Source organism: Vespula vulgaris, chromosome 12 (genome assembly GCF_905475345.1).
Source record: "Vespula vulgaris chromosome 12, iyVesVulg1.1, whole genome shotgun sequence".
NCBI lineage: Eukaryota > Metazoa > Arthropoda > Insecta > Hymenoptera > Vespidae > Vespula > Vespula vulgaris.
The window spans coordinates 2772614-2789309 of NC_066597.1; the positions used below are offsets into that span (position 1 = coordinate 2772614).

At 32.9% G+C, this 16696-nt stretch overlaps 3 protein-coding genes across 3 annotated transcripts; 1 reads left to right on the forward strand and 2 right to left on the reverse strand.

Annotated features, from left to right (window-relative positions):
* Positions 1-858: 858 nt before the first annotated feature.
* LOC127068262 (transcription factor Jun-like) lies at positions 859-5240 on the reverse strand. Its single transcript, XM_051004205.1, has one exon. The coding sequence runs from the start codon at positions 3678-3680 to the stop codon at positions 2760-2762; it is 921 nt and encodes a 306-aa protein (XP_050860162.1). The 5' UTR covers positions 3681-5240; the 3' UTR covers positions 859-2759.
* Positions 5241-5671: 431 nt separating this feature from the next.
* LOC127068264 (transcription factor Jun-like) lies at positions 5672-9297 on the forward strand. The gene has a single exon (XM_051004207.1). It carries the CDS (start codon positions 6322-6324, stop codon positions 7156-7158), a length of 837 nt encoding a protein of 278 aa, XP_050860164.1. The 5' UTR covers positions 5672-6321; the 3' UTR covers positions 7159-9297.
* Positions 9298-9723: 426 nt separating this feature from the next.
* Positions 9724-16696, reverse strand: LOC127068239 (long-chain fatty acid transport protein 4-like). Its single transcript, XM_051004143.1, has 10 exons — positions 16385-16696; positions 14566-14716; positions 14163-14400; positions 13846-14071; positions 13158-13362; positions 12832-13024; positions 12591-12737; positions 12356-12493; positions 12109-12266; positions 9724-12006 (listed from the first exon to the last, which is right to left on the reverse strand). Exons 1-10 carry the CDS (start codon positions 16564-16566, stop codon positions 11701-11703), a joined length of 1944 nt encoding a protein of 647 aa, XP_050860100.1. The 5' UTR covers positions 16567-16696; the 3' UTR covers positions 9724-11700.

The following is a 16696-nucleotide window of genomic DNA, read 5'->3' on the forward strand; positions in this document are numbered from 1 at the left end:
TGCAAGTGACCACCTGCGGCAGAGAGATCATTATCACAAACGTAAGTATGCTTGCTAGCGTTGCATCGTGTATATGTATGTATACATATATGTATATATATCTATATGTGTGTTAGTGTATATATATGCAGGCGTATAAACGTTCTCGCATACACGAATACGGTGTAATTATCGTCTGACGGTTTCCAAAGAAAACGAAGCGAAACATGCCAGCCGGGGATGTTGTTTTGAACCAGAAATAGAGGCCACTGTGTTCAGAAACTTACAAAGAGATTCGATTTAATGTAGCTAAGCGTGTGATCTCAAAAAAGAATCCATTTTTTTTGTTGTACATTTATATTACAACTACTAACAAACTATCGTATGCACGATGTTTAATATTTTAATAAAGAAAAAGAAATTATTTTTTTTCTTATTTTTATGAAGGAGATAAAAATAGTTCAATTTATTTTTTTTTGTTTTTTCTTTGCAAAAATAATATTTGTGTGCGTATGTACGAACGTATATATATATATATATATATATATATATATATATATATATATAAATATTTCATGGTTAGTCTTTTGAAAATAGCATTGTCTATCTATCCTAACGTAACATATTCGAGGAACATGTCCAATATATCAAGTTCTCATCAGGATTAGTCACTAGTTGGCAAAGTGTATCGTGAAAAGAAAAGAACATTCGAAGATAGGATTTTCTCTTCTATCTAACGCAACAGTAATAACGAGGGGACTCCGTTTCTGACGTAGTTAAATGATGATCCTTCCTGTAATTTCTGCGGATTAAAGCAGGTCAATGTGAATTACTTTTAAAGGATATTATATTTATCTGTAAACATAAAACCAATCAGAGTTTTCATTAGTATCCGAATTTTTATTTTTATATACCATAATAAATATATATATATAAGAAACGATTAGATCTTATTTATATATATATATATATTTCGACATAATTATCACTTATATCAACCTATACGCGATTGAGTTCGTCACAACTTAGAAATTTCGAATAATCTAAAACTCTCTTACAATTAGTGGAAACGACACGACCATTTTCGTATGTTTCTACTTTCAGATAGAGAGAGAAAGAGAGAGAGAGAGAGAGAGAGAGAGAGAGAGAAAGAGAGAGAGAGAAAGAGAGAGAGAGAGAACCGTAAAGTTTGCGAAGATATCGCACATGCTGTGCCTGCTTCGCTTTATTTTCGTCGTCCCAAAAGCCAGCGTGGATTCGTGGAAGAACCGGTCGTTTCGAAATCCACTGCGAAGTATTGAGAGGACGAAAGAGGGAGTGGTGCAGGAGGTTGGGGGAGGAGGAGGCAAGGGAACAGAGTAGAAGGACGAAGGGAGGGGAGCGATGCCGGATTAAGAAATCAACGAACGTAAAGAGAAGCCGGTGGTGTTTGGCCGACTTCCAAAATTCGTGACAACTAAGAAGATTTGTAGCAAGGAAATCTTGTTTTTTACCCTTTCGTAAACAAAACTTCACAAGACGGACACTATACTCTGTGGTTCGTATAGCAGGGGAAAAAAAAACGTGAAATTATTAGGGAGATTGGTGATCTATAATAATAAATATATAATCTTTTGTTTTTTCTTTTTTTCTTTTTTTGATTTTTGATTTTTTTGAACTTTAATACAAAGAGAGAGAGAAAGAGAGAGAGAGAGAGAAAAAGTATATTTTTATCGTACTTCGTTAAAAAATAAAATCATTCGTAAAAAATCTTTCCATTTTGCATTGTATGCGTCTGTATTTACGTTAGATAAAAGGTTTTCTATTAAAGTTATATACATCTAGCATATATATATTTATCTATATATATATATATATTATTGAATATTCATATAATATATTTCGATAGCTATATTTATTTATTATCGTTTTGTTGCAAACGCTCTTGTCGCTTCAGCACCATACTTCTATGTCCCAACTTGGACATTGGGATTTTAGCTTATTGACTAAATCACAATTAATTTGTTACTTTCATCGTTTATAGTAGCATCATTTTTTTTCTTTTTTGTTTTTTTCTTGTTCTCTAAATTTAATTGATGTATAATTAATATATTTATTATTTGATTAAGTGTTCACATCGTCGATGATTTTCAAGCTTTAAAATATCGTTATCTATAATAGTATTATTAGGCATGTAACATACTCCAGAAAATATTAAAAAAGCACGAATGAACAGTCTTGAAATCTCATCCCTTTACTATGCAAGAATAATATGCATAGAAGGCACACTGTATATAATGGCACGCATTAGCAAGACAAAAGACCTCGAATTCCTTTCTTCTCACTTTCTCTGGACTACAATTGTAAAAGTTTCTTAAGTCGCAAAAATATAAATCTTTATGAGGTATCGGAAGTCTCGTTGCTTCTTATTAAGCACATCGTATTTAGGCGTATAAAAATTTACACTCATTATATATAATTACGCTTATAATATATATATATGTGTGTGTGTATATATATATATTTATATATATTATTTAAATGAATCATTTAAACATTCGCATAAGCAAACAGACTATAAATGCAATATTAATAAAGATCAAAGGGGGAAAATTCCCGAGCGCGACTCTCTCTTTTCTTTGTTTCTTTAAAAAATGATCGCAACACATGATTATTTCTCAGCTTTGAAAATAATTATATATAAGCACGCAATTTTTCTCATTTCTTGCATATATATATATATATATATATATATATATATATATATATTGCATCGATTTCTATACAAACACATCCTCTTTTTAAAATTGTTCCGAAACTGTCATGATTTGACAGCCGTAATGAACGTGATCCATCACCTGTTCCTTAAGTCGACAAACGTGTTCCCTCAGTTTGTGTACGACCGCGCTCAATTCGCTGTTCTCGCCCTTGAGAACTTTGACCTTGTCCTCCAGCCTGGAAATACGTTCGAGTTTGCGCCTGCGACACTTGGAAGCGGCCACGCGATTTCGTTGCCTCTTCCTTTCGAGTTTGATCCTTTCTTGATTTTCCATGTCTATCGGTGACATAGGCGGCGAGCTTGAAACGCTAGGTACCGTTTGCGGTTCGTCCTTTATTTGCATGAGACCCTGACTCACCGAGGACTCCGTTCCGATGCTTTGCACGCTACCGGGTGGCTCCAAAGTCGTGTAAGTAACTCCGTGCAAGCTACCAGGTTCTTGGGAGCTATCCGAGTGATGTAGCTCGTTTAAGGCATCTACGAAACCTCGAGCATAAAGTTCTTGAGCTTCTGTCACGGTTTTTGGAAAAAGTATTTGCGCCGTTGGCGTTGGCAAGGACGTGACGACGCCCTCGGTGTCGGCGCCATTGCCATCCTGTTGTTCGATTATCAACTTCTCCAATTCCGGCGATCCCAGTTTGAGCATATTCAAGTCTGGCGAACTCAAAATCGGAGCAATATTTAAAGTCGTCGATAACGGGCCCAATCTTGGTCTTTTAACTTGTGACTCTTGTCTCTGACAATTGTTTAAATCCAACGTAAGATTACGTTTACGTAGACCCATGTTATTGTCACGATTTATGACTCCATAAGAGCCTGTCGTGTCCTCATTAAATACCTGATCCATTGTTAAATTTCGTACCATCGATACGGTGGAGAATGGTCTTTCTTTGATGGCAACTCCGAAGGTCGTCTTTTTTTTCTCTCTCGCTCTTTCGAGCATATACGCGTGCTCTATCTCTCGTTGTCTTCCCTCTCTCTTTTCTGTGCAGTATCTGTTTTTTCTCTTTCTCTTTCTCTCTTACTCTCACTTTTCCTACACGCTCGCTCGACACTTCGGTGAATCACGAATTCAAAGCGCGTCTTTCGTTCGATGTTTTTACGTCGTAAGGAACAGAATCGTCTAGATCCGGTTCAAGAAAAAAAGAATGTTCGTAAGATCCGTGTAGAGCGTTGAAATTTTTCTAAATATTACGATTCCCTATATTCTGACGCAAGGGCAGAGTTACATAACTTTACAACGGCATCCAAACTCGACTTTTCCCTTTTAATCCGACGACGCATGTGTATCGTGCGTATACAATATCTTACATACTTGCTTATTATAAATATCGAATGCAATATTCATTCCAATTCCGCATACGCGCGTTATCTTCGATGTTTTCTTCGGTACTCGCTTTACCCCCACTCTTTCATACGTCACTGTGGGGCGTGGATTGTGGATGCATCTCTGTCTCTCTCTCTCTCTCTCTCTCTCTCTCCCTCTCTCTCTGCCCCCTCTCTTTTCTCTCTCTCTCTCTCTCTCTCTCTCTCCCTTTTTCCTTCGTTCTTATATTTTCCTTCCCTCCGTTGACAAGCTAAAGCTGATCGAAAGAACGTAGCGCACAATAATGAGTCATTCTTAACGTGTGCGAGGGTGCGAAAGCAAATGCACGACGTTTTCAACACGTCGAAAGAAAAACGGGCAACACCTACGCGTACGCACGTGTCACAGCTATAGTACGATCTAACTAAAAGATACGAAGCGTGTGCGCGCAACTGACACTACACAAAGTGTTATCCCCGTACCACGCTATGTCTATGGCAACTTGTGAAAACCCAACTAAAGCGACTACCTTGTATCCTATGACTCATCGCGCTATAAATAGTATCGTCGTCACCAAACAACTCTTTCATTGGTTAACGATGGCGTTAAGACTTTCGCCTTATTGGCTGAGCCAGCCGCGCTACTAGGAATTGACTTGCGCATGCGGCCTAACCAATCGCCGACGTTTACGACGGAGGGACCATTTGAACGTCGATACACACATTTTAGGCTGCATTTCCGTCATTTTTATCTACGAACGGATTATTCCGATGGAATCTCCACGTCCGTCCTTATCATACTTTCTACATTATCCATTTTCGAGAACAGATTTCTATCAGAACTATCGTAAAAATAGCTCGTTCGATCGTTCGTCGATTTCGAAAATGTTTGCAATTGTTTGTTAGAATATCGATTATATAATCATTGTGTAGAATTTTCGTAAAATCGATTTTATACGCGATAAACGATCATCCGCGTTTAAAATGGGAAGTAGAATGTTTTCAGAAGTTACGGCGAACTAACGAACGTTAATGGAGCACCAAATTATGCAACTAAATGCGATAGTCCAGGATGAAAGCAAACGGAAATATAGCTTAGTTTCTACGCCGACGTTCAAACGCTCCCTCCGACGAAAGTATTCGATCGCTTTGTGCGCATGCGTCGGCCAATTCCTAGTAGCGCGGATCGGCCGACCAATGGGACAGGAGGTATGACGACACCAGTGTCCAATGAGAGGAGAAAACGCTGACGACATCGATATTAATAGTAACGATGAGTCATGGGATAAAAGCCAGTACCTTCAGTTGGTTCTTCACAAGTAGTCGAGACGTCGCGTGATGCGGAGCGTGGCGTCGGTCGAGTGCATTACGTTTAGTATCAACAAAATCCTCCTCCTATAGGCGTGACACGCGTCGTAACACGTAGGAGTTGCGTATCAGCCATCTTCTTCCTTGTTACTTCTTACATTTTGTGTATCTCTTTTTCCTTCGTCTCTCATCCTCTTTCCGTTCGTTCGATATCGCACGCAACGAAGCGTGATTCATCGTTGTGTACTCCGTTCCTTCGATCGACTTTTAAGCTGTCAATCGAACGAAACGAGAGAACACGCACGTATTTGATCCACGCCCGATATACGTGACGTATCATTGGAAGACAAAAAAAAAGAAGAAAAAATACGCCACTGTAGGGAGGGAGTTGGAGAACAACGCCTATGGTTAAGGTGTCACATACGTGACTGAATTTATTGATATCGCCTGCTGCGATAATCGTTCTCGTACTGGTGAAGAGTGTTATTTCGTCTGTGGATATAAGCCCAGATAAGAGACAGAGAAAAAGAAAAAAGGAAAAAGGCCAACAGTTTGGAGGCCGTCGCATGGTTATGTAATTCCGTCCTTGAGATAGGACCGACAAAAAGGAATACAACGCGTTGCAGTTAACAAGCGATAAAGCGATCCACGCGACTTCTGTCAGCCGGATTTGCCCTCGTCCTTGCAACGTACCATCCTAAGCAATAGCGACCTAAACGCGTTCTGAATTTCCAATTTATCGAAACGTCCAACGGATCCGACGAGGGTGCGTGCCTTGACTGAAAGGCTGAAGGAAGAGAGGAGGGGAGAGCGAGAAAGAGGGGGAGTCACGGAGCTAGAGGGAGGGGGGAGAGAGGGAGCGATTGTGTGTGCAGACCACGAGTGCGGGCGCGCACGGTACAAGAGGAGCGGAGAGGGAAGGAGGGACGACCTTCGACTTGTCATCGGCGAAAGACTGTCTCGTGGCACCGATGGTGCGAAACTTGACAATGGATCAAACATTTTACGAGGACGCTACGAGCGTTTACGGTGTTGTAAATCGTGAGAATAACAATATGGGCCAACCTAAACGTAATCTCACGTTAGATTTGAACAGTTGTCAGAGGCAAGGACAGCAGGCGAAACGACCGAGATTAGGTCCCTTGCCGACAACATTGAACAACGTTGCACCGATCTTGAGCTCGCCAGATTTGAACATGTTGAAACTCGGATCGCCGGAATTGGAGAAGTTGATAATCGAACAGCAGGATGGTAGTGGGAGTATCGTTTCATCTTTACCGACCCCGACGGCACAGATACTTTTCCCAAAAACGGTTACGGAAGCTCAAGAACTTTATGCTCGTGGTTTCGTAGATGCCTTAAACGAGCTACATCACTCGGATAGCTCCCAAGAACCTGGTAGCTTGCACGGAGCTACTTACACGACTTTGGAGCCACCCGGTAGCGTGCAAAGCGTCGGAACGGAGTCCTCGGTGAGTCAGGGTCTCATGCAAATAAAGGACGAACCGCAAACGGTACCTAGCGTTTCAAGCTCGCCGCCTATGTCACCGATAGACATGGAAAATCAAGAAAGGATCAAACTCGAGAGGAAGAGGCAACGAAATCGCGTGGCCGCTTCCAAGTGTCGCAGGCGCAAACTCGAACGTATTTCCAGGCTGGAGGACAAGGTCAAAGTTCTCAAGGGCGAGAACAGCGAATTGAGCGCGGTCGTACACAAACTTAAGGAACACGTTTGCCGACTTAAGGAACAGGTGATGGATCACGTTCAATCTGGCTGTCAAATTATGACAGTTTCGGGCCAGTTTTGAAATAGAAAATTAACCTTCGCGACGCAAGTCGGAAAGTGAGAAGGAATTAATTTAATCCGTTTATTTAATACGCGAGTTCGATCCTCATCGAGGATTTATTCCAACGATGAGAATAAACTCGAACGTTCTGGGTTTCGTTGATATTCGCTTTCATTCGTTATTCCTTTATGGAATCTGTAAAATGATACACGAACCAAGGATGACAGCTTTCTTTTTTTCTTTTTAATTTCTTTATTCTTTCCTGTTTGCGAAATGGAGAAGACATCGTTTATTATTTTTTTTTTCCTTCTCTCTTACTCGTTTATCGATGCGCAATGACGAAAGAACGAAGGAAAAACGAGCCAAGGATTTGTGCTAAGGCTTAAAGTAATGACGTGAAGGACGTTCGAGATGCTTATATTTCGATCCTTTTGTAAAAGAAGCTACGCGTTAAGAATCGGGAATCGAAATATGTATGTAAGTCGGTATATACTCGTTAAGAGTCGTTAGTGCTCGAGATGCGATATAACTAAGCGTGCACGTGGGATAATACGTCCTTGAACGAGTGAGTGCGAACAATGCTGCAGAGATAAAAAGAAAAAAAAGTATCTACCTCTTCTCTCGATAAAGGATATAATATAAAGAGGAATAAGCATTTACGCAGCGCTTTCGAAGTAAACAGCAAACAAACAAACATATTTACTCCTTTGTGAAAAATATTTTCGTTTCTTTTATCTTTAATCGACTAACGCACCTTGTTTTTCTATATATATATGTATATCCATATATATATATATATGCCTTTTTCATTCAAAATTAATATTATTATTACTATTACTATTATTATTACTATTATTATTATTATTATTATTATTATTATTACTATTACTATTATTATTATTATTATTATTATTATTATTATTATTATTATTATTATTGTACGTACATTCTAAGACTCTGTATCATTCTATTATCTGCATCTAGTCTTGTTCGATGGACAACTTCAAAATGGGCGCGAAAATACAGAACATCCAAAGTACATACATAGATATGTATATACATGCGTGTAGTTGGAAAGATCAGAGTCTAATTTGATATTGGAGGCAATCATTATTGATAAAAGCGAAGAACAAATGAAGTATTGTAGAATGAATGATTTTTGAATAATTTTGAACGATCGTTTCTATCCTTTAATATAGATTAGATTTATGAATTGAAATTTTTTTCTTTTTTTCAAAATGAAATAATACAATTTTGTGAAGCGTTACAAACGTCTATATTTTTGCGACTTATCAGACTTTTATGATGTTAATAATGAAAAGAGGAAAGAAAAAAAAATAAAAAGAAAAAAGATTAAAAGAGAAAGAAAAACGAAAGAAGATTTGTAAAGCCTTTTGTCTCACTAATGCGAGTCATTACAAATGGTGTGCCTTGTATGCATTAATGCGTCGCGAGAGGAGTAATGTTCAAAGATCGTCCATATATATATATATATATATATATATATATATATATATATATATATATCACACATATTCTTCTTGTTTTCAAAGTTTGCCTTTTTACATTGTATTTAAATCGATCAATAATATATGTAAACGTACAGTAATAAGACAAGAATTGAAGAATTATTTTGATGCTTGGAAAAAAAAACTAAATAAGAAACGAAATGAAAACGACGCGTAATGCCAAGCTTCGTATTTAGTGATATATGGCGAAGATTTTTATTGACAATTATAAGTATAGACTGCAAATTGTATAGATGATGACGAGGATAATGATAATGATGATGATCATGATGACGACCATAAGCAACTGGTGAAACAAATTTATGAAAGTTAATAATGACATGTGATTTAGTTAGTAAGTTTAAAAAAGCCACATTAGAATTTATAGCGGTATTGGTGCTTAGAAGACGATTGTCGCCGCGCAAGCACGCGTAGATATACGATTCTATATATATATATGTATATATATATAATATATTATAATATAACACACACACAGTATCTATCTATATATATATATATATATAAATATATTATATATATACACATATACACTGTATATGTTCAGACAAAGCTGAAGTCTTTTTTTACGAATAATTTTATTTTTGAATGAAATACAATGAAAATAAAATTTCTTTATATTCAACTCTTAGATTTCTGAAAATTTATTGATTCCTTTTATTCCCCAAAAAATTATATTTGTTAAGAAGTTTATTCCTATGATATTCGAATTTTTTTTTTTTCTTTTCTTACGATGTTCTTCGTTAGAGGGCTAATCTGTGAAAGCTAGGCAAAAATGTAACAAAATCTTGTTTTAGCATTAATTACGAATAATTAATTTGTTTATTAATTACTCGATGACAAACCAATTAATTTTTTTCTCGTTCTATTATGAAGAATATCTTTTTTATACGTAATGTTTTATTATTTTATTTTATATTTTGTAAATTTTTTTTTATAAAATATATTGTTTAGATCGATAATTTCTTATTGCATAATCTTACGTGCAATTCAAATTATGATATAGAAAGTACGTATTTGTTGTGAAGAATATAATTATTGATATAAGTAATCCAAATTATTAAGTGACTCAAGTTATCTTTATTTACAGCCAACAAAACTTTTAACACATCAGTCACAGTACTCAGACTTATCATGAAAGTTATATTAGTACCAATATAAGTAAACTATAAAGTCACAATATAATATATATATATATATAAATGAATTACTCTGCGAATTCTTGTCGTCCCTTATGATTTTGTTATCGATTATTTATCTTATGTAATAATTTTGATTTAATTATGACATTCATTTGTATTAATTACCAATGGAGTATTCGTGATAAGGCATATTAGAAAATTCCTCGATTTCACCAACTTTTACTAACAATTATTATAATATAAGATAAATGACAAACTCTTTTTATAATAATGATATAAATATATATAAAGCTTTTAAAAGTTTATCATAGTTTCATTTCATATTTAATCTGTATTAATGTAAAACTTTATGTTTTTTTTTTATTATTATAATGTACTTATTTTTATAAAAAATTTATTTTTACATGTTTTTGGTAATGATTTTTTATATTATATTTTGATTAGAAAAAAAAGATGACAAGAATCGCAAAGCACGTAAAACAATTTGGTTTTAATGATAAATTGCACTTGGTAGATCTTATTCAATGAATAGAAAATATCATCTACTTACATTGGTTATTGATAAAAAAAGAAACTTTGCCAATATTTTGAGACACTAAAAACATATAAGTTCGATACTTTACGATAGAAATCATATTCATGAATAAATATAGCAACACCATCAAAATAATTATGTTTCTGTCAAACAACAATTAAAGTTTACTAGATTTTTAACAAACATAATTTTTAATTCGTAATTTGATGAAATTTACTACGATACAATTTTTTAATTAAGTATAATTTTCAAAAGTGATTAACAGGAACTATTTATTGTTTTGTAAATTTTTGTGAAATTGCTTGAAATATCCCCTTAAAGTAAACGAATAAATAATCCATTGTACATTATAATTATACTTGAAATAACGTATAGAACAAAATTCTAATTTAATTCTTTTTCTTATACAAAGAATAAACGTTTATTAAATATACTATTAGTGCAGATATTAGCTTAAAGCATACCGTGCAATGTATATTCAATGCTATTGGTAAAATCTTTCTTTCTAAATCAAAAAACTTACACTTGTATTAATTATATAAACAATATAAATTTTTACAAAGAAAATGATTAATAATTAGATTACCAAAAACGTAATATCGAAATTCTAGAAATTTTAGGAAAAGATCTTTTTATTTAGCTTGTACTATTTACATTAATGTTAAAAATTTGGATGGTTGTTTAATTGGACTCAATGTTGAACAAGGAATGTGTTATTTATATGAGTTTGTTTACACTATGATTCCTAAAATAAGGGAGATCTTTTTTGCAATGTCTATACCACACAATATCGTATCTAGCGTGAATAAATACAATGTAGGTAAAATGAGCAAATCCTCAAAGTTATAAAGTCAAACAATCTAAAAGTGACAACTTTTAATAATTGAAATTTCACTGTATTTAACAATGAAAATATTGTAAAAAAAAAAAGATATTCCTCTAGTGGCGCTTTTAACATCAAAATACTTATTCATTTAATTCAATATCTATGCAAAGTGTTTAACTAAATTGATTTTTATCAAATCACGATCAATTTGTATGATTTTGATTTCTCTTTTGTAATAGAAATCGATAGTTACTAATTTGCAGGTTTAGAATCTGCATATTCCTGAATATTTTAAGAGTATCGTAGATTATACTTTCTCATATAATTCCGTATTTAAGATATATGTACGTGAGATTATATTCACGTTTTACAATGAAATTGTTCTGTGCGATACGAGATCATAAATCGTTAGTGCCAATTCAAATGGTTTCTCGTATGTAAAAAAGCTCTCTAATTCATGCGCCCTAATCCGATCAGTTTTACACATAGAGTTCCATTATGAAAACAAAAATAAAATAAAAGTGTTGTTAATTACAACTTGGTAGATCCCGATATGATTTTTTGATACAATTCGGGTGTAACTTCGACATATTCTTTATCCGATCGGAAATACACTTTGTCTTGAATCTTATTGGGATCAAATCCTTCCTTTTGAAGGCCAATCTTTTTCAATTTAAATGTGCTTGTCATTTCTAATTCTTTGACAATCCTTAAGAAAATTGGTCTTGCGTAAGAAGGTAAAGCTTTGTCCAAACCCTCGGCGAGTGCTTTAAAATCTATTAAACTTTCAGGGTCTACTATTGCTGCCATTCCCGCTTTTCCTTCTACACCAGGTATCTTCAAAAATGAAATAAATAATATACAATTAATTACTTCCATCAGCTAAAAATAAACAAATATAATAAAATATATATTTCACAGATATCAAAAACAACAAACCTGTACTCCGTAAACAGTTGTATCTCTGTATCCAGCAACATTACTGATAACACCTTCCACCTCAGCAGTAGCAACATTTTCACCTTTCCACCTAAAAGTATCGCCTGTTCTATCCTTGAAGTAAAAGTATCCAAATTCATCCTGTACTAGAATGTCGCCTGACAATAGAAATATATATACATGTGAGTATTATCAAATGATAGAATCGATAGAATCAATTACAAATTTTTAATAAGTTTGATTTTACCTGAAAGAAAAGCTTTATCACCCTTACAGAATACATTCTCTACTACTTTTTTTCGTGATGCTTCCTTGTCCAAATATCCATTAAATTCTCTCACTGCATTTCCTTGTTTTATCAATCCTATGAGCATACCTGGCTCGTCTAAAAAATAAAATATAAATTATTAACTCTTCTATAATACCTATAACACACACACACACACACATTCCCAAAATCTGAATAACATAGTATTACATACTTATTTCAGTTCGTATGCATAATCCATCTTTACCCCTAATTGGTTCGCACGTATCAGGATTCACACGAATAAGAGCAACTGGATGAAGAAATTTAGGTAATATCGATGGAACAAAACCAACTGCTCCAACTTGATTATCAACATTAACTGTACGTATAAACAATCAACGAATTATATTATCTATAGATATATTTAAAAGTTATGAGTATAATACATAATTTTATATAAAATAATTATTTACCAATATTAGCATTGCCTTCGCTCGATCCATAGACTTCCGTAATTTGTTCGATTTTAAAGCGGTCAACGAACTCTTGCCAAATTTGTGGTCTCATACCATTTCCGACCATTAGTCTAATCGAATGGGCACTATCTTCCGGTCGTGGTGGAGCCTTTAATAAATATCGACACATTTCGCCGATATATTGTGCTAACTGGAAACAGAAAAGAATTAATATTATATAATTAATAATATATAGATATTATTTATAATATAATAAACACATCTACCATTAACACAATAATAATTAATACATATATACACACACTTACAGTAAAAACACTTACCGTGCATTTATACTTGATGCAATCAGTCCAATAAGCAGTGACAGAAAATTTGCTTCTTAAAACACTTGGTATACCTTTGGTAAGTGCACAACCTGTCCCCACTAGTCCACCAGACATATGATATAATGGAATAGGATTATATAAAATGTCACTATTCTTTTTCAATCCTAGCATATGATAAGTTGCTGTTATAACGAGTAGAAATCTGTTAATAAGATAATTTTATTATTGTCATATTCTATTTTATATTTCTTTTTTATATTAATAATTATTATTTAATATATAATAATTATTTAATACAATTTATTTCGAGATAACTGATTAATTGATGAACAAAGAAGGACAACGCGAAACTTGTTTAATTCGTTAACCCTTAATAATTATTTTTTCTTTAAATAAACTAAAGAAACAATCGGTTATAAATTTCTTTGATATAAATAGCTTTTCAAAGCTAATAAACTGAGACTCGTGTAAAGCGACTAGATCTACATTAATCCGATTTGCAACCAGTTGTAAGACTTCTATGACAGGATTATGAATGGTTCATTATACTTGGTACTGTGTCTATGATTTATGCACCATGTGTGAAATACATAGAATAATATATGTAATCTAAATTAGGCTGTACGAAGATATTACTTTAATATATCAAAAAATAAAATAACATATTTAACAGTAAATATCATACCTCGAATTTGGTACAATAGCCACTTTGGGTAAACCAGTTGTACCACTGGTATATATATACAACAAGTCATCTTTATAACCAGGTTCATTATCAACATCTGGTTGTTTTGTACTAGCATCTGCCATTAGTTTATCCAAATCTCTAATATCTCCGTTATATCCTTCAATATTGCCACCTTGTTTATACCTAGTTATTCCTTGAATAGAATCCGAAATATCTTCGATTGCTAAAACAAGATTTTTTTTTTTTTTTTTTAATTTTTTCTTTTTCTACGAAAGATTTGATTCCTATTCTAAAAAAAAAATTTTGTCATTTACCTGAAGAAAATTCCTCGGTATAAATTACGCTCTTTATTTTGGCAACGGTCAGACAATGACTTAAACATTGTTGACGTAAATTAGTATTGATCAAAGCTGTTATCACACCTATTTTTCCTAAACCAAGCCAAGTTGCGATGTATTCCGGTCTGTTAAGCATCAAAAGTGCTACGGCATCCCCTTTACCATATCCAGCTTCTTTAAAAACATTTGCTATTCGATTACTATACTTGTCAATCTATAAGATAGCAAAAAATGTTTTGTTATGAATTTACTAATTAGAATTTAGAATTCAGAACTTGGAACTTGGAACTTTGAACTCTTTTAACAAGTAATCATAAGAATTTGATAATCGACGTATTCGATTTATAATTCCATATATCTATATATCCTATGTACTTACATCTTCGTTAGTCCAAGTGCATCCTTCGAAAATAAAACATGGCTTATCTGGATAAAGACGTGCTCGTTCTCGGAAAATTTTCATAACCGTCGTATTATTTCTAACGAAACTTCTCAGATCTCGATCAGCGTTCACATATCGACAAAGAAATCTATAAAAAAAAAAAAAAAAGAAAATAAAGAAATATCGATTAAAGTGGAATTTCATATGCATTTATATGCACTCTTCTAAGTTTTATAAACTTTAACTCCCCTCAAAGTAACGATTTCCAATATATTTTTAATCCATATATATATATATATATATATATATATATAATACATATTATATACATATTATATATACATTAAAAATATAATAAAAAATATATATTAATTATATAAAAAGAAAATTGTATATATATATATATACACACATATGCATATATACTATAGAAAAAATTCGTCTGCTTTACGCTATTGTAAGGCGATTGAAACAGCTGTTCGTAAAATATTTACACGAAGGACAAATCCCACAGTGTAAGAGAGCTAGAGTACCGATGACGTTTTTGTGTAATTTAGTATAGATAAAACGTTTCAATATGATAAAAAAAACAAATGAATAAAAAAAAATAATGTAGAAATTTATCATTATTGTTTACTTATCAAGTGGAATGTTTTATACATATTCCTGTAAAATATGCTGGAATATGAATATGTTAAAATATGCATTAATATACGTCAGTGTGATAAGTACACATTAATCGACTACCATTTCATTTTTTTCTGAAGTTAAAGTCACTATTTAGTTTTTTTTGGTTTTTGTTTTGTTTTTTCTTTTGAATTATTTATTAAAATATAATTTATAAAATAATTCTGAAATCAGCGATATAATAATAATATTTTATAAATAGTTATATAAATCCTAACTTTAGAAAATATAGAGATTAATATATATGGAATATAGGTCTATCTTTTATGTGCATGTGCATGTGCATGTGTGTGTGTGTGCATGTGCGCGCGCGTGTGTGTGTGTGCATATAAACACACAATATAATAAATTAGCTGATAAAGATATAAGAATTCAAATTTATAGCTGACATTAAAATTTATAAAATAATAAAATTTATTTGCTGATAAGATAAAAATTAAAAGTTATTGGAATATACATAGTTATATATAGTTAATGCTAGGAAAAAAGCATAGGTCACTAACAAAGATAGCCTTTAGCTTATTTTCTTATATCGCATTATTTCCGATTACTTAGCAAACTAAAAATATCGTTTTAAAGTTCACCATATTATTCTATCAAATGTTTAAACAATATTTTCCTATTTTTTCTTCAAATCCCCAATATATATATATATATATATACATATATAAAAAATATATACACACATATACATATATATATAGATATATATTTGCATATATCATAATAATTTAATAATTATCAGTAAAAAGAAGATATATATACATATATTTAATATATATATATATATATATATTTAATATATGTATATATATATATAAAAGAATATTGGCTTTTATAAAGTATGCGACTTGACGGACATGTCGCATTAAAGCGTGGATCGATAATATCTAAGTTGAAATGGCGAGACCAAATGTGGTATTTTAACGATAGGACTTGGGGATATTTTGTTCTTTTCTTTTTCTTTTTTTTATGCATATATATATAAATATATATATATATATAATTATTATCAAATCTTCGAATAAGATTTTTAATCTCGACTTTAATCCTTAAACGTATCCTACTCAATCTTATCTTGTAATAGACTGCACTTATTAAAAAAGTAAGAGGAGAGGGTTGTACTTACTTGATATCCCTTGGCAGTGTCTTCAGAATGACGTAGATCTTTCGATGAAATTTGCAAATTAATGGGATAAGGGCGGCGGCCAAAAGTATTTGAGCGATTCTTCCTAAAAATCCGATCCTTGCTGTTACGCCGGTGGCCATTAAACCGACGATAGCAAAAACAAGAAGTAACTTGATGTCCATTTTAACTGGGTCACCTTGTGTGAAAAGCGTGCAGTTGTATAATCGAGAGCCACGCTGCTCTTTCCCTTAAAAGCTACTGTGAATCGACGCTACTTCAACGCCACTATAAGCGGAGGGTTGCGATACTATT